Here is an 18,415-nt window from a genome sequence, read left to right on the forward strand (position 1 = left end):
AGGCAGACTGAAAAAAATCAGGAGTATCAGAAGAACCTGAAGAGATCTGAGGGGTTCAATTCTGGATTGACCCCCCTTGAGGTCACTGATGCTGTTGTGGTATTTTGCCAAAAATAAAGCAGGTGTAGTCATTCCCATATCCCACTTGAATGATTCAGAGGGGAAAACACAAGCAGAGATCTAAATCCTCATTTCTCACTCTGTGAAACCCAACAAGGACATGGTGAGTAATCACAAACCACTGAGCATGTGGCTTGTGCTAAATACCAGTAGTGACAAAAACAGTACCTGATTGTTTGGAATCTTCACAGTCACCTCAGATTTGGTTTTTTGTCCCAATCTTGGTGTCTTCCAGCTGGACATTTACCTGCACCAACCTCTGGAAGAGGTGTGTGAATCTCTCTGGTCTTCTCCAGGACCTCCCAGCCGATTCCCCAGTATTTGTGCATCAGATAAACTTGCAGAGCCTTGTGCTGCCAAAAGAAACACCTGGATCATTTTATCTCGATGAGCTCATCATTGCTGACAGAGCTGTGACTGGTAAAGGCATCTCTTTTGGGTTTCTTTCCCCCCCAGGATATTCTGTTAAATCTATAGAAATAAAACTGGATGAAACTTTTTCAAAGGGAAAATTCACAACAGGAACAATTTTTTTTTTCTTGATCTTATATTTTTTTTTTTGTGACAGCAGTTGAGAAGGAATTGCCAAAGTATCAGTGTTCTTGGTTTATTTAAAATGTGGTTCTACAAATGGACCAGACTGTGGTGAAATCACCACCCCTGGAAAGGTTCAAAAATGTGTAGATGTGGCACCTGGGGACATGGGTTATTGGTGGCCTGGGCAGTGCTGCAGAATAGTTGGACTCTGTGAGATTAGAGGCCCTTTCCAATTTTAATGATTCTATGACATACAATTTAAAAAAATGCAAAGCAGGTGTTTCCAGCTATGAAATGACAATACCCTGGGCACGGTCACCTCTGCTCTCCTTACTCTAATGAATATTTTTGGTTTTTCTTTCAGTTTCTCAGAGAGACCCCCAACCCTTCTGGCCAGAGGGGAGGATAATTGAAGCAGTGTCTGTGGTGGGGTCTCCTCCCACCTACAACGTGTCCTGGAGGGTGTCTGGCTGTGGTGCCAGCCTGCCCCTTCTCTCTCCAAGGTAGGGATGGAGAGTAGCTCATCTCAATACCCTGTAACACCTCCTACAGTTCCCCCAATGTATCTGGAGCTGGTTGTCAGCTGGGCTCAGCTGAAAACAAGAGGTTCTTTGGAAGTTTGGGATAACTTGGGATGTCAGATATCCGTGGGTCATCAAAGTGTGATGTGGAAATCTAAAGGAAGGAAATCTAAACCCATCTGGAACAGTGGATGAAGATCATCCAGAGGTGTCTCCAAATCACCATTAATGACACCAATTCCCACTTCAGACACTGAAAATCCACCTTAGGTGTCCTTGTTTGCTGAGATGAGGTTTCTGTTCCTCCCAACAATGACAGAGGAATCAGAGCTGTGGGCTATAACTAGATCAGAAACTGTAACACTAAAGGTTTGTACTGGCAGAAAATGGGTCCTATAAAAGTTGGATTGTATCCAGCTGAGTCAAACTGAGTTATCTTAACATAAACCACAAAGGGTAAGGGCAGGAATGAGAATACGGGGGCATGTTTGTGGTGGTTGAGATGCATAACCAGAGGTGTAACTAATAGGAAGAGGGAAAATTTCTCCTCCTGTGTGGAGCCTGAAGACTGACAATGGAATGCTGCAAATAACACCCATGGCTATATATTTTGAATAAATTTAGAAAAAAATGGGAAAAAAATTACCATGAGCATCACTATGGAGCTTTGGAAAATGCCTAGGGGAAGAAGATTCAAGAAGCTCCACCTGTTTAGCTAATTAAAAAAAAGGATTAAGAGGCAGTTTGATTACAGTACCTGTCACCAGGATAAAAAAAAGGTGCTTGGCACAGTCTCACAGAGGAAAGTACCAGAGAAGCAGGAATCAGCACAAACTTTAAAAATGGGTGGGCTGAGCACTGTCTTTGGACATCTTCAAAATAAACCTGGCTCTTTCTCTTCGCCGAACACGGGCTGTGATTTAATCCAATACAATTCCTATTCCTGTCAGAACAGGAATATTGACTAAAATCTTGTACCAGCTGTACAAACAGCTCAGTGATCCCTTTGGTTTTGTTTTGTGGAATTTTGCTCTGCAGAAGCCTCTTGTTATCCAGGCACTTAACACACGGTGGCATCGTTTTACCACAGAGAGCTCCTTTTCCTTTGAAACACGAGAATTGTAGAGGAGAAGGGGAAAAGCATTTTAACTTCTAGAAATTGGGTTTTGGGTGAACTTGAATTACTCCAACACAGATGTGATGTCTGGGGCGCGGTTTAATGATGGACTTGGTAATGTAGGGTTAATGGGTTAACAGGTTAATGATTGGGCTCGATCTTAGGGGTCTTTTCCAGCCTAAATGATTGTACAATGTGAAATCTCTGTAATTCAGGAGACTTGATATTTTCATGGGTTCGAGGAGATTACAAGAAATATTTTTACTTTACCGTTGCAGATGCTATGCAAGCTGCACTGAGCTGGTTCTCTAGAAACACCAGTACTGGGGTAACACTCTTTGGTGCTTGATGGTGTATGAATTATTTCTTCTATCATAAATTTAAAAAGGTCATTTTCTATAATTTTCTGCCATGTGCATTGCCTGCCTAATTCACAGAATCACAGAATGACCAGGTTGGAAGAGACTTTTAAGATCTTCGAGTCCAACCCAGCCCTAACACCTCAACTAAACCAGGCACTGGGTGCCACAGTCTTTTCTTAAACCCATCCAGGGATGGTGACTCCACCAACTCCCCAGGCAGATGATTCCAGTACTTTATCACTCTTTCCTAAAAAACCTTTTTCCTAACACAACCTATATTTCCCTTGGTGCATCTTGAGACTGTGTCGTCTCGTTCTGTCAGCTGCTGTCTGGAGATAGAGACCAACCCCACCTCACTAAAACCACCTTTCAGGAGGTCATAGAGAGAGATAAGAAATAAGAAGTTGTGAATATCCAATTTTGTTTGAGCTCTGGGCGTCTCCCCCTTAAATCCTTCAGGAGTGCTATTCCCATAGGTGTCCCTCAGCTGTTGGTTGCCATGGGGGTGTGTCCTGGTTTAGGGCAAATTTGGGAGGCAAACAGGGTGTCCTGACAGGGTGTCAGGAGTGTGGGTCTCCACTGCTGGTGCCTTCCTGTGACCCCCCTCTGTCCCACAGAGGTGCAGTGCTTGGGGAGGGCTCTGAGGAATCTGGACACCTGTATGTTTCCACGGAGGATGTGAGAGTCAGCCTCAGCATCCAGAGGCTGCAGAAGTCATCCCCACCTCTGGGAGGAACCTTCCACATCCACTTGGCCAACAAAGTGATACCAGGTAAGGGGAGATGCAGGTCAGGGCCTGGATTTCCTGAGCAGGAAGCCAAGGGAAGAATTAATTGCCAGAGAAGTTTTGGCTGCCCCATCCCTGTGTGTGCTCAAGGCCAGGCTGGTTGTTATTAAATAGTGAGGATGATCTCAGATTAGACATAAAGAAGAAAGTTTTTATGATGAGGTTGGGGAAACAGTGGCAGAGCAGTGGCAGTGGCAGTGGCTCCAGAGAGGTGATGGATGGCCCCATCGCTGGAAACATCTGAGGTCAGGTTGGATGGGGCTTTGAGGAACCTAGTCTAGGGTTCATTGCTGGGATTAAAGGTCCTTTCCAGCCCAAATCTTTCTATGATTCTATTCTATAATTCTGTGATTTTTTTTTTGTGTTTAGGGTCCAATAAATGTCACTCATTTGGCAGCTGCAGAGGTTTGAGCCATGACAGCCTTGCACTAATAATGAAACTTTCCTGCTCTCCTGGAAATGGAGATATCAACTCCTCTAATGTCTTTTGCAGATATTTCAGTGCACATCTCTGCCCACCAGCTCCGCAGGCTTTTGCAGGACAATGTGGACAATTTTACAGCTCCATTCTTCAACACCAGTGACTTCACCGTGACCAGAGACTCCAGCTCGTGCTATGAAAGTGTCTGGACACTGACTTGGGACAAAACAGCTGGGGACTTGCCCAATGTGATCAGTGTACATTAATTTCTTTTACTACTCCCCACTTTGATCCCCATTTGATGTCTTTAGTCTTGGCTGATTCACTCTCACAATGGTTGTTTTTATGAAGATACCGTGGACATTTAGGCAATCTTCCTATTTGGAACAGCACCTTAAGCAAATTCCAGATTAAATAATTTAAAAAAACAGAGTTGTAGGAGAAGAAATTCTATGGAGTCTGTGATTCAAAACCAGGAGACTTCAGTGTAATTTCTGTACAGGAAAGGGGCTGGAATACTGAAATGAAATCTTCATTAATTATATCTACATTAAGATTTCAGTATAGTAACTGAAGCTCCTCACAGATTTGTGGCATCATTTATTTGCCAAGAGGGTATTTTTCTGAGAACTGTTTTGTCTGGTTTCACATCTGGTTCTCCTAAATCTCAGGTTCACTTTACACTCTCCCATCCCAAGATTTGTCATGTTAGTCCTGCTTCAAGCAGAAGAGTCTTTTTGAGTAAAGACTCAGACTGAGATGCTTTCTACCTCAAAAGGAAAAAAAGGAAAGTATTTCTTTTCATATTTAGCTCCTAAAAGTGTGATCTTATTTTCAACAAATTTCAGTGCTCAAGATGTTGGTCTGGAGGGTGAAAATAGTTTGAACTGCACCTTCAGCTCTTGCACAGGCCCTTGTTTCACCTAAGATCATGTCTTCGAGAAGATCTTTCCATGCCTAAATCCAAATTATATTATTGGGTATTAGAAGTTTATTTACAAACTTGACTCCTGAACTTCTTTGTCATCTCTTTGCCTGCCTGGTCAAGGTGGGAGCAGGGAGGTATTTTGAAACTTTGAGTAATGAAGATTTAGAGGTGGAGCTATGATTCATGAAAGAAGAGTGAGCAATTTCCAGGAGTTATTTCCTTGTAAAGATTCTATTTTAATTTAAAATCACAGAACGGAAAAGGATGAGAAACTTAACTGATTCCTTGATCTCTGCTAGGTCTCTGCTGAAAACCTCACTGGCCTGAAGCCAACTGTTTCTACTCGTGTGGTTTATGATGGGGGTGTGTTTATTGGACCAATATTTGGGGACATGCTTGCCACCCTCCATAACCAAACACAGGTGAGTTGATGTGCTCCCACACTTTTCACTGATTCAGCAGGGTTGTGTAGCTCCAGGAGTCTTATAGGTATTTGAGTACCTTGTTCTGCCAAAAAACCATTTCAGGAATCTGATGTTCTGTGCCATAAATTTCTGATATTCTGCTGCCTGGTTTGTGGAGCAGGACTTTCTTCCAAGAGCTGTTGCAAGTAGGGAGAATGGGTGATGGAAGACAAGATCCTTTTTTTTTTTGGAAGCAGTGACCAAGGGATGAAAATCTCTGAACTCCTACCCTTGGTGGGTCCTGTGGTGCTGGACACCAAATTGTGAATTACAAAATTCACCTGCAATACTCTGTTACACTGATAAGCAAAACAAATGAGTTGGTGGCTGGGATACTCATCTGTGAGTTAGGCAAGTCCTGAACCTCTCTGGATCTCAATTCCCCCGTAAGGAAGAAAGAGATAGGAGAGTTTCAGGCTGAATGAGGAATTATTCCACTCTGCTGGATGGACAAATGTGTTTCCAGCTCTGCTCTCAGATGTTGCAGAACTTTGGCTATTGCTGGCTTTCTTTCCAGCAGGCTCACAGGCCCTGTGGCTGTTAACAGGGTGATGCTGGATGTGCTCCAAGCCCAGCTGTGCAACATCTGGGGCCAAGCCATCCTGCCTTTTTCATGAGCCTGGTTCCCAGCCATGAGAATTGCTCTTCTTCCAGTGACTCAGCCACCGAGGACATCTTTTCCATCCGTGCTGCACAAACCCTCAAATAGCCCCAGTGATACAAGACTAGCAGCAGCAAATAAATTTTCTGGTAGTTTTTGAAGCTTTATTCTGGCAGTGTAAAAATGCCCCTCTAATTATTGTGTCTCTGCCCAAGCTACTTTGTGCTCCTTGCATTTCTTTGGGGCAGATGCTTTGCTTTTTGCAGGCTTTGGTGTACTCTCCTGGCACACCCTTAACACTTGGAGAGAGATAAAGAGGGGCTCTTTTATTTCCTATCCTGTGCCAGCTGACTCTTCAAAGATATCAAGATCACAGGAGGGATATTTCTTGATATCTCTTTTAGATAATCAAGGTCACAGCCCAGTTTCTTTCCTTCAGTGTGGACAACATGGGCCAAAAAATAAAATTGAGGGCTGCATATTAAGAAGACACATTGTGGATTTCAATTAGTCTTCCAGAGTGCTTTAAACATAATAAACTTATTCCCAAGGCAAAGTGGAAAGAACCTGGGGAAAGCAAGAAGTCTTCAATTGGTGACTGGAAGAACAGGAGTTTGAGGAGATGTGGGTCTCAGGATGGTGGGAGATGGGCTGGAGATGCAGCATCCAAAGCTGTCCTCTGCTGTGACTTGAATGAGCCAAGTTTTTTGGCAATTTGCTATTTAAGTTTGCAATTAAATTTTCAGTGGGACTGCAGCGGGGTGAAGAGCTCTCTGTTTGTGCCCTGTTCTAGCACTGGGTGCTCTCAGGGTGGCTACCAGCATCTATCAGTCAGTTGTGGCTCTAGAAAACACCTCTGTTCCCTCACCAGCTTTAAGGTAACCCTCTGGTCTGTCTCCAGGTGGTGGTGACGGTGAATGATGTCCCTGCAAACTGTTCTGGCTCGTGTTCTTTCCAGTTCAGCCAGGAACTGACACCCATAATCAGAGATGTGGAGTATTCATCAGGTAATGACAAAATTTCTGTGAAAAAGATCTGCCAGATGCTGGTGATTTCATGTATATGTGTATCCTTTTGTAAATTTTTGGATTTTATGGGAACTGCAACTTTTATGGGTCACTTCTGGTCAGCTCCAGTTCCAGACATGCTGAGTGTACAAGTTTGTCCTGAGAAGGGCAGTGGAGCTGGGAAGGGTCTGGAGCACAGGTCTCAGCAGGAGCAACTGGGGAGGCTCAGACTGGAGAAAAGGAGGTTCAGGGTGACCTTCTTACTCTCCACAACTCCCTGAGAGGAGGGTGCAGATGGAGCTTGGTGTCTCCTTCCAGGGATAAAGAAATAGGATAATAGGAAGTGGCCTTAATGTGCATCAGGAGAAGTTTAGTCTAATTATTAGGAATAATTTCCTCGTTGAATGGGTTGTCAGGCTCTGGAACAGACTGCTCAAGGCAGTGGTGGAGTCACCATTCCTGTAAGGGTTCAAAAGTCTTGTGGATGTGGCATTTGGAGACATGGTTAAGTGGTGAACACATAGATGATCTCAGAGGTGTTTTCCAACATTAACTACTCAATGATTCTATGGAAGAGGCATAAAGGGGAGAGAAACAATGGCAGGTTTGATGCCTAAAGCAACAAACAGCTCTTGGCTCAAGTTATTTTTAATAAAAATTTAAGGAAAAATGTAACACCTGGACAGGGACAGGCAGGAATTGCTGTTATGCGGAAGGATGAGATATCACCAGGGGTGTAGTTTTTAGGATGTTCTGTTGAAGCTGGTAAAAACTTCTAAACTGTTGTCTGAAATTAAATTCTGGGCATTTGTCAGGATATTAAGAGAGATGGGAGCATTGAGAGATGTTTAAAACATGATTTATTGCCTCAGTCTCATGAAGGGGAGAACGTCTTCACTGCATAATTTAGAGGTCAGTTGTCCATGGTCAGTGGTCACAAGACCACAGGTTACAAGAGGTTTTAAAGGTTTATTAGCCAATATACTACTGCCACATATATTGTTTTAATTTTCACACCTAATTAATATTCACAACAGCTAATTAAACTGTATCACATGTCCTGCCACAATGCTTTTTATCCAATCATAAAGTGATACACAACCCTATGGAGCTACACCTTAAAACTTCTTATTACCTTTATAGCTACTTCTATATCTTTAAAACCTTAAAACTCTCTACTACCTACCTTAATATGTCTCTATATTACAAACGTACATTCTTGCTCATGGGCTGTAAAGCTGGAAGCCTTTTCCAAGGCCTCAAGCTGAACCCTGCATTAATTTCAATCTTTGGGCCTGCATGCACAGGGTTTGGAGAATTTTCTGTGCCTGGATTTCCCACAGGCATCGCTAGGCCAAAATTCATGGGCCACTGTGAAAGCAAAACAACAACACACAGGCAGGAGGTCCGCAGTGAAAAGCTGCTGCCCAAAAAGAGGAAGAGCCTGTTTATTTCTTTAATTTTTATACATTTGTGGGTCTGGTTGTAGATTGGCTTCTGGGGTCACTACCCCTTCACCCCACCGGCCAGACCAGCTGTCAACCAATATTATTTTCAGGCTAGAAATATGTAAACAAAGGACAGTGAACAAAACCAAGAAAGGTTGTTTATGTTCCAAAGTGTGAGAAAATGAAAAACTGACCCTTAATATTCTACAGAAACTAAAGAACTGACTCCATCTTATGAACAAGTAGAAGACTTTAAAAATCTCAGAAAAACCGGGGCAACAGGTGACCCTGCTGATCCTATTCCTCCAGGTGGAGGGCCCCAGGGCACGGTGGTTCTCAGGGGAGCTGGCTTCGGGGAGGAGCAGCAGGCCCTGCAGGTGGAGGTGAGCAGCAGGAGCTGCCGTGTCACAGCTCTGGGTCACGCCCAGGCCATGTGCCAGGTGCCGAGGCTGCCCGTGGGGACACACGCGGTGACACTGCTGGTGGCACCTCACGGCTTTGCTCTCGTGGGACCAGGGGTGCTCCTCACAGTCCAGCCAGCGCTGGGAGCTGTTGAACCTCCCTCCACTTCAGAGATTGGTAGGTGTGAGCCCTCCAAGGGAGCTGCTTCCTGCATCTTCCTTCTTGTTGCTTTTTATCTTCTTTTTCCGCCAGAGTCGGGGTTGAATGCTCGAGATGGTATTTAGGGTTTGGACTCAGATGTTTAGTAATTCTTATCTATATTACAGTCTGTAATTAGCCTGTAAACCTCTCCATGGCTGAGCATGGGATGGGCTTGGAATAACAAAGGGTTCCTAAACTAGAAGTTATGGCCACCTTTTCTGTGCTTTTGGTTTTGGAGATTTTTGGTTTGGTTTTATTGTTTGCTTTTTGGGGGGGAGGGGTATTGTTTGTATTTTTTTTCTGCAGTTGACCTTTTATTTTTTCTTCTTTTTTTTTCTTTTTTTTCTTTTTTTTCTTTTTTTTTCTTTTTTGTTGTTGTTGTTGCATGAGAAGAAAATTCTTCTAACTCTTTTCCTACCATTTTTTTCCCATAATGAGAGCATAACGGCACACAAAGTTTAGGAATCACTTTTAATTCATAGAAACCCCAAACACTTCCAAACAACTCTAAAAACAATCCAGCAATGGCAAATTTTAGTGCTTGGGCCTTGCTTCTCCTTTGCTTTGCTGGCAAATCCACTCCTCCCAATTACAGTGATCTGTCACTCATTAAAAAGAAAGCAAGTATAATGCTATCTTACATTACATGTGCCTGGAACACTTATAATTGGAAAGAATTACAGCTCCCATCTGTGTTTTTAATTTCTCCCATTTCAAATACCTCTCTTCAATCTCATTGTAAAGTGCACACAGGCAGTATTTCACTGCATATAGATATAATGTAGATATCAAAACTTAACAGCATCAGTCTTTACACAACGCTCATGGATTTTGAACTCTAAATCTGAAGCTCCTTATCAACACTTCCATTAGCAAGTGGCTTCAATTTTCACTTCTTGCTCTTTCTGACTCTGCAAATTCAATGTTACAGGATGAGAAGGCAACAAAGCACCTTGTACTTTGCTGCTTCAGCTCCCTTTTGTCAAAATATCCCTGGTCTCAGTGGAGCCATGCTGGGAGATCCCCATGACCTAACTCTAGAAGCATGGAATGCCTTTCTAAAGATACTCCCATGTGAATAGCACGAGCTTGCTGTTAATGTATCTGATTGCTCTTGTTGGCCTGGGTTTGCTGCCAGCCACAGGAAATCAAGACTAAACTTCTGTAATTCTCTGGTGGTTTAAAGAATTAGCAGGAATAGGTAATTTTAGGAAAGCATACAAGGGAATTTGTCATTAATATATAATTACTTTAATGTAGAGGATTGCTTACATCACACATGAAGAGGGATAAGAGCTCAGTTGGTTTACAGTATAGCCATGCTACTAAATACAAATAAACACTGCATTAATTAGTACCTGTCTGAACAGTCTCTTCAGCCATAATCCTAAAACCCTACAGTGCTGAGAACTAGAGAAAAAGCTCTATGTTTCAAGCAACATTCCTTTTTTCCTTTTTTTAAAGTTTCTCTGAATAGCTTCAAAGCTCCAGCTTAGAACTGCCATTAATGCCCACCCCTGTTCTCCTTCCTGTTTCTCTTTGAAATTATCCCTGAGCCTTCTAATCGCTTGGAAAAGCAAAGGAGCACCTTGGCTCTTTGGAACTGGATGCTGAAGAAAGATCAAGCACAAGTCTGACTTGTGTCGGGCGCGATCCCGCGTGGGGTTGGAGAGGCTCAGTCTGGCGCGGAGCAGAGCTGAGCCTGCTCAGCGCTCCACGGAACGAATCCCTCCGTGACTTCCCTCACAACTCCAAGTCTCCAGCCCTGCCAAGTCCCCTTTCTATCCCAGCTTTCCTAGACACATGCTACAGGCTTTTCTGACAGCAGGGAGCTTGGCAGCTGTTTGAACTGCGAGAGCACCTGCTGCGTTAAGCTCATTTTCCATTCTTAGTGCTTCTTCCTTCCTTCCTTATTTTGTTCTCGGGCTGGGGATCTGTCTGAGGGGGAGATCACAGGCCAGGGCTTGCTGGTTTAAATAAGTATGTCATTAAAAAATAAAACGAGAAACAAACCCAGTCGTCCTGTATTGTGGAGGAGAATTCAAATAGTTCTGATTCAAATAATTCAAATAAGGCAAGAAGGATCTCTGGTGCAAGAGAGGGAGCCTGGCACAGCAAGGTGGAACAGATCATCATCAGCTCAGCTGAGAGATTCTACTGCCTTTTGTAGTCATCTATAAACAAAGAATCCTTTGCATAACAAAATATCCTACATATTGAATATCACGGAATAATTGGTTTTTTTAGGAGGACTTAGAGTGACTCTGAGGGGAACCAATCTGGAAGGGGTAAATACAGTGTTGTTTGGATCCCAGCCTTGCCCAATTTTGGAGGAGGGCAGAAATTCAACAAGAATTCAATGTCAAGTTCCTCCTCGGGTAAGAAACCACACTTTGGGGAGCAGTCAGTAGCCAGTGTGCCTTCCTGTTTTCCTGGCCTGAGCTCCACTAGGGGAAGGGCAAAAACTACCTCTCAGCCAAGTCTTGGCTGTTTACTGTGGGCTCTACAGATTAGACCAGCTTAATTAAAAATACATTAACAGGAGATTTATGAAAACCAGTGAAAAAAAGCAAGCTCCTTAATTTAGTAGGAATATTGCAAATTAAAAACTACATAGCTAGTCTGGGATTTTATTTACTAGTTAATTGTACTTGTATGGATATAGCAAATCCAAATCTGCGTAGTCTGGGATTGTTTAAAGTTTCTAGATCTCCATAGATGCTCTTTAAATTCAATATAATTGCAAACATTTTAGTAGAGTCTGGTGTATGTGAAAGTTTCATCAGTGCCACGAGCCTGACTTATGTAGGGAAGATGCAGGAATATAGGAAATAACTTTTTTTTTTTTTTGATTGGTTCATTCTTATCTCTGACCTTTTCTTTCTCTCTCTTCCTAGGGGACAGAGGATGCTGCTGTCCATGTGACACTGGTTTCTGGGAACCAGTCAACAACAGTCACCAACTTGTTCCAGTATGATCCTTCCTTAAACCCTGCACTTGTGTCCCTGAGCAGGAACAGAAGTGGAATAGCAGGTGAAAATGCAGATGTGTATTGGGCATCTTCTGGAGAAGGGTTGTTAGTGCTGATGGTGGTGCAGCAGAGAAAATTTGGGTCTATAAAGTTTGATCTGACACTTCTTGTTTGTTTTCTTTTAAATTTTAGTTCCCATATTTCCTGCTAGTCCTGGTCAGTCCTGGTTGGTTTTTTATTGGTTTTTCACTAGCATACATGAGGTAATGAGTTGCTTGCCCTAGGCTGGTATGGACGATATCCACAGGATGTCAGGTTCAGAATAGTCCTGCTTTTGTGTCAGGTTTCTCTAATTCTGCTCTGAAATGATCCCATCCATTCATACAGTGGTGGCAACCAGTGGAATGGCATGAAGCTGTATCAGGAAAGGTTTAGGCTGGGTATGGAGAAATGGTTTTTCATCCAGAGGATGGCTGGGGACTAAACAAGCTCCCCAGGGAATGGTCACAGCCCCAAGGCTGCCAGAGCTCAACTTAATCTTTGTACAGCTTCTCAGGTACAGGGTGGGATTCTCAGGACTGTCCTGAGCAGGAGTTGAACTTTGAGATCCCTGTGGGCCCCTTGCAACTGAGGACATTCCATGATTCTGTATTTCTTAGTAACAGATTCATCCATGACAGGAGAAATGAGCACGGGAGAGTGTCCTTCTCCAGGATCCCCAGGGGTTGACCATAAAGACCATCATGTGAATTTTGGGTTATTGACAGCAGGGCACAGGCAACATTTCTTCCACCTAGTTCCCATTTCCAGGCCAAACTGTTCCTTCCTTTTTCGACCTTGTGATGTGTTACTTTAGAATATGAGCATAGACCCCACAGAATTCATGGGGGCAAAACCCTAATTAGTTCTCATAGAGTGTTTGGCATTCCTGTCTTTTGAAAGTTTCTATTGGGGTTGTTTCTTTGGGGTTTTTTTCCCCCACATTTCCCCAATTTTTCCCCCCAAGATTTTGGTTGTGTGTAGGGAATAGAAAGCATAAATGATGAAAGATGTTCACTTACAAACAAACCTTTTAGGACAAGTTTAGAACATTTCTGCATGGCATCCAACACCAGTTACTTAGTATCTGAGACAGCGAGGAAGGAAGATGGGAGGAAGACAGAAATATTCCTGTGTCCTTACCTATCCCACTCCCATTTCTCCAAGAATATAATAGTCTGACTTTTTTTCTCTATTTTTGCCACCTCTCCAGTGAACACCTTAAAGCTACCCGCAGCTCCCAAGCTCAGTTGGACTTGGTGGGGATGTACAGGGTGACTGCCAGTGCCAAAATTCCCTGTGCACTCCCAGCATTTCTATTCATTTTTCCCCAAATGCCCTTGTCATTTTCTATTACTCCAGAATGCATAAATAAGAGAAAACGTCCTTTATCATCTGAATATTATTCAGATACCACAGCACCAAGGGGAGGTTTTTGTAGCCGCGGGCAGCTCAGGTGCAAGGAATTCCTCAATGTTACAGTGTCTTGTGAGCTGTGGTGGGGCTGAGTTCAATCTCCTATTCAGAACCTCCACGGCTTCGTCTTTTAATATAATTTTCCTTCTATATAATAAAAAGAATAAATAAATTACACTGATGCCTTCCAGGCATCTGGGATTAAGCTGACAATTGACCAAGAGTCCAAAGAGTTCATATTATTAACATATTCAACTTCTCAGGCTTTCAAACTTTGTTTGAGTCTTTGTGAATGGAGAATTGAAAGGTACCAGCTCCAAGACTTGCTTAGAGGAGTAGGTGGTTGAGGGATGCTTTGGACAGGCTCTCCTGCTTCTTAGGAGCCTTTTCCTCCCTCCTTCATCCTTTCAGGGGAGACAAGAGGATGAGATTCACCTCCTAAACATATTCCTCTGCTTAATGTTTAGATGTTTTAGATGTTTGCTGGTCATTGAAGATAAATAAATGGTTCTGTGGTGGGATTTGCCACAGCTCTTTTGTGCATCTTACAACAGGATGAATCATGGCATAAAGTCTCTTCTCTTCACCAACAACAGATAGAGCTATCAGTGAAAATGCCTTTATTTGGATTGATGGATACCACCTTATTTTTTTAAAGCTATTTCAGGAGAAATTTAAGTTATGAAAATTCCTTGTCTCCTGGTTTTGTCCTGTCCTGTCACTGCACTGTGCACAAATAAAGGAAAGTATCTTCTATCATCTGAACACATTTTGAAACACAGCAGCTTAAACAGGAAAGAGAGTCATGATTGCTGAAAATAAGGTGCTTTGGAGCAGAGCTGGTTTTCCCTGGAACTGAATTAATAATTTTCTTAGTGTGTTGTGTGGGGCTGTGTTTTGGATTCATGCTGAAAATGGTGTGGATAACACAGGGATGTTTTGTTACTGCTGAGCAGGGCTTACACAGAGTTGGGGACTTTTCTGTTCCTCACCTCACCAGTGAATGGGCTGGGGGTAGACAAGGATTTGGGAGGGGACATTGCCAGGACAGCTGATCCCACCAGTCTCAAGGGATTATCCAGACCATGTTGTTCATATTCAATTTATAAAGCTAAGGGAGGAAGAGGGAGACAGAGTGATGGTGTTTTGTCTCCCCAAGTCACCATTCCCTGCTGGGATGACTGAACACCTGCCCATGGGAAGCTGAGAATGAAGTCCTTGTTTTGCTTTGCACACATAACTTTTTTTTACTCATTAAACTGTTTTTATCTCCTCCCACAAGTTTTCTCCCTTTTATGCTTCCAATTCTCTCCCCCATCCCACTGCAAGGGAGGGAGTGAGCAGCTGTGTGGGGCTGAGATGGCATCTAGAATTAAACCATGACAAGCACATACGACTTTAGGTACTCAAGGAAATTTTTGTTATATTGTAGAAGGCTCCTATTAGTATTTCATGGCTCCACAATTCTGAAAAATTTGCTTTAGATAATTTATCAGGGATTAAAAAAAAAAAATCCCAGAACCCCTCAGATCCAGAGCTTTAGAAAAAAATGTAGTTGGTTTTTATCAGGTTTAGATATTTATAGGACAGAAATTTATGGTAAGGGGGACATGAATCCTAACCTGAGAGCTGCTATTGATGGTCATAACCAAGTTAGCTTCTGACCTTATGCAGGAGAGAGTGAGTAGGGTACAGAACCACTACAGTCTTCAACATTTTGGGTTTGGGCTGATGGACACGGCTGGACCTGTTCTGGCATAATGGGACTCTGCTCTTCCTCAGGAAATGGTTCTGGCAACATGTGCTACATAACCCTTGCCAGAAACATTGGAAAAATTCCCTTCCTTTCTCTGCAGGAGGTGAGGAGCTTCACATTGGAATATCCCAGTTTGCCAGCTACCAGGGCTCAGATGTCAAGGTCCAAATTGGGGACTCCTGGCCACAGATCCAGGCGCAGACAGAGCGTGGGGTTAATGTGACACTTCCAGCCCTTCCTGCAGGGTGGTACAATATTTCTGTCCTCATCAATGGCATTGCTGTCGCTTCAAACAGGTGTGTATTTTCCTTGGAAGCTTCATTCTCCATCCTATTTGGTGTTTTAGGGTTAATCTGAAAAGGGGAGTCTGAGTTTTTCACAAATTCTGTACCTAATGGTGAATTCAGCAGTGTGGTATGAAATTATGAATAATTATCAAGGCCTTTATTTGTCTGTGGAGCCCAAGTCAGCAAACTGCTAATGCTAGCCAATTAACTTCCCTTGGATCAGTAGGAGGCAGGAGAGAAACATTTTAGGAAAAAACAGTTGATTTGATGAAAAATGCATATTCAGGCAATCAAAGGTATTCGCAGATTCAGGTCAAATGCAGATAAATCCTGCTGTAGGAAAACAGCAGAAGAAAAGAAACACTTTTCATCAGAAAAACAAAAGCTAGTTCGAACAATACAAAAATGCTTTGTTTGGAGAATTTTTAAATGAGGCTGTTTCTATCTCCTGAGGTGACACTTCAAGTTCATGCCTAGATAAATGTAATATCAACGAATTAAAATGTAGGGGAAAGCTGACCTCAAATTGGGATATAGGAATCTATTCACAAGCAACACAGTTTTGTTCCTCAACCATGGCAGCTGCCAGGAGTGATCCTGAAATGATGATATTGGGGAGAAATGAGGTGTTTTTACTGCTCACAAACCAACTTAAGATGCTTTTAATGTTAATGAACCTCAGAAAGAGGAAAAATTGTGGTTGGTGGGATGGCACACAGGGATTCATCCCACCTGCTGCTGGAGTCTGTTAGCAACACCATCACTTCATCTCCAGGGAAAGACTGGAAGGAGATGGGTCATCCCAGGAGAGGACTCTGATCTCTGGTGGGCTGGATTGCAGGATTGGGAAGATCCCTTCTCTAGCATGTCTTCTTAGAGCGGGGGATGTTTTTAAAAGAAGAGCGATGAAGAAAAATAGATGTACATGGGACAGAAATAGAGCTCTAACTTTATCTGTGTGGGCTTCAGGAGCTCATATCTGGGTTTCTCTTGTTCAGTTTACTCCAGTGGTGGGAGGGTGTGAGGAGAGAGGGCAACTGTGGTGCCTTTTAAATGCACTTCTATTGGACATAGCTACAGTGGGGTCTGCTTGTCAAAAAAATCCTTATTTTTGCTTCCTTTGATGGTCAATTCAGTTGGACTAAATTTGGCCCACAAGTTGCCAATTGATAAAAGAGTGTTTGTGATAGATGTAGCTCAAATATGTCCCTGACCAGGGACAGGGTGGGGTTGGAATGAGATGATCTTTAAGGTCTCTTCCAACCCAAACCATTCTGTAATTCTAAACCACATGGAAAAATTCGGGGTGTTGGGTGGTCTTGTCACTATGACATCAAACAGAGGGGATGTGCCAGGTGGGTGCTTGGCTTTCTGGGAGTCATAATAAAGAAAAGCACTGCAACAGGAAGAAAAATTAAAATGAATACCCCTAACTGCCCCAAATCCTTTCTGTGTTGGTTGTGTTTTGCAGGGTTGAGCCGTTTATCCAGTACCTCTCCGAGATCTTCAGCATCGAGCCGTGCTGTGGCTCCGTTCTGGGTAAACAGCATTGGTACATCTGCAGCCACTTATGGAGGTTAAAGGGATCAAGGGCACAGTTTTCCTGCAGGAATGGAAAGTGCATCCCATTTCACAACTGTTTAAAGGAGGGGGTTTTGAATCTGTGACCCTTTATTATGCAGACATTACTGGCAGACAGCAGCGGTTTGGAAATGTGGGATTGTAGGGAGCATCCTTCCATCTGGTTGGCTGGCTCAGGGCTCCCTGTGCTTTGAATTTGATTTTCCCAAGTGTTTGCTCATGTATCCTTGCATGTTCCCGCTGGGAAAACAAAGCACGCCCACACCTGGCTCATCTGTGCTGTTCCTTTCAGTCATTTTGCCCCCATCTTTCAAGGTTTTCCATGTGAAATTTAGGTGGAAAGCAGAGTACAATTGTGGTTTGAAGCAAACAATAATTTCAAGTGATCCCAAAAGGGATGTTCATTTTTGTTATGTTGAAAAGACAAAAAAAAGCCCTTTTTCAATGTTAATTTTAATCAAAAGGGAAATATTTATTAATCCTGTTCTAAGCTTTTAGACACTGGAAATAATTTAAGTGTGTTTCTGAGCAGAACATCGCTGAATTAAAAAGAAAAGTTTTACTTTAAATCTTAAAAAGCAGATTTGGGGTGGTTGATTTATTTTGTCATTTGGCTAGTGGTGGAGGAGAGTTGAATCCCTGTAGTGAATTTTACATGAGCCCTTAGAAATGCTTTTATAAAAGACAGAGAAATTGTGCTAAAACCTCAGGTCCTCCACAGATTGCTCTCCCAGGCTCACAACACATTTAAAGACACAAAAATTCAGAGGCTTTGTGGTACGTGATTAGTTCAATAGTTTGTGAAGTGCTCAAGCCTTGAAAGATGAGAGAGTGGATAGAGCTTGGAGAGCAAATCCTATCAGTTTTGAAGATTAAGCCATACTACAAAAATAATAAAAGTTTTACCCTTCTTTTTATGTTTCAGGGTAAATTGAAAATTAAGTAAGAACTGATTAACTCTTTGGTTGTGGTTTTATGAATGGTTTAAGCTGAATTAAAATCTCTTTGCTGCAAAAAGCAAAGAGATTTTAATCTCTTTGCTCTCTCTCTTCCCTCCTTACCTGTAATCTTTTGTTGTCTCTTAACACTTGTGTGTACTTCTGGGTTAAGGATTTGGGCTCACTTAAAAAGAAACCTCATCATAAACCAACTTATTTTTTCAGCTAGACATGGGAAAAGGAAGAGCATGGGCTTGATGGATAAAGAGGTTGAAGCAAGGCAGGACACTGGGAGTAACAGTACTACAAAAAAAAGAGAACATGGACAGAGCCTTTGGGTGGGCTCTTCCCTGTGAGGGTGGTACAGGGGGCCCAGAGAAGCTGTGGCTGCCCCATCCCTGGAAGGATTCAGGGCCAGGTTGGATGGGGTTTGGAGCAACCTGGGATAGTGGGAGGTGTCCCTGCCTGTGGCAGGGAGTTGGAAGGAGATGGTTTTTAAGGACCCTTACAA

The 18,415-nt window shown here is 42.8% G+C and overlaps 1 protein-coding gene across 2 annotated transcripts in view; it reads left to right on the plus strand.

Annotated features, from left to right (window-relative positions):
- PKHD1 (PKHD1 ciliary IPT domain containing fibrocystin/polyductin) overlaps positions 1 to 18,415 on the plus strand; it is a 247,190-nt gene that overhangs the window by 20,289 nt on the left and 208,486 nt on the right. For both annotated transcript variants that reach the window (XM_063423458.1, XM_063423452.1), the window contains exons 21-31: positions 356 to 540; positions 1,022 to 1,160; positions 3,275 to 3,429; positions 3,938 to 4,122; positions 5,093 to 5,215; positions 6,760 to 6,865; positions 8,623 to 8,892; positions 11,164 to 11,294; positions 11,814 to 11,949; positions 15,199 to 15,394; positions 16,857 to 16,924. In XM_063423458.1, the coding sequence (XP_063279528.1) occupies positions 356 to 540; positions 1,022 to 1,160; positions 3,275 to 3,429; positions 3,938 to 4,122; positions 5,093 to 5,215; positions 6,760 to 6,865; positions 8,623 to 8,892; positions 11,164 to 11,294; positions 11,814 to 11,949; positions 15,199 to 15,394; positions 16,857 to 16,924 (1,694 nt within the window). The remainder of the gene's footprint in view (positions 1 to 355; positions 541 to 1,021; positions 1,161 to 3,274; positions 3,430 to 3,937; positions 4,123 to 5,092; positions 5,216 to 6,759; positions 6,866 to 8,622; positions 8,893 to 11,163; positions 11,295 to 11,813; positions 11,950 to 15,198; positions 15,395 to 16,856; positions 16,925 to 18,415) is intronic.

This window comes from Prinia subflava, chromosome 2 (genome assembly GCF_021018805.1).
Source record: "Prinia subflava isolate CZ2003 ecotype Zambia chromosome 2, Cam_Psub_1.2, whole genome shotgun sequence".
NCBI lineage: Eukaryota > Metazoa > Chordata > Aves > Passeriformes > Cisticolidae > Prinia > Prinia subflava.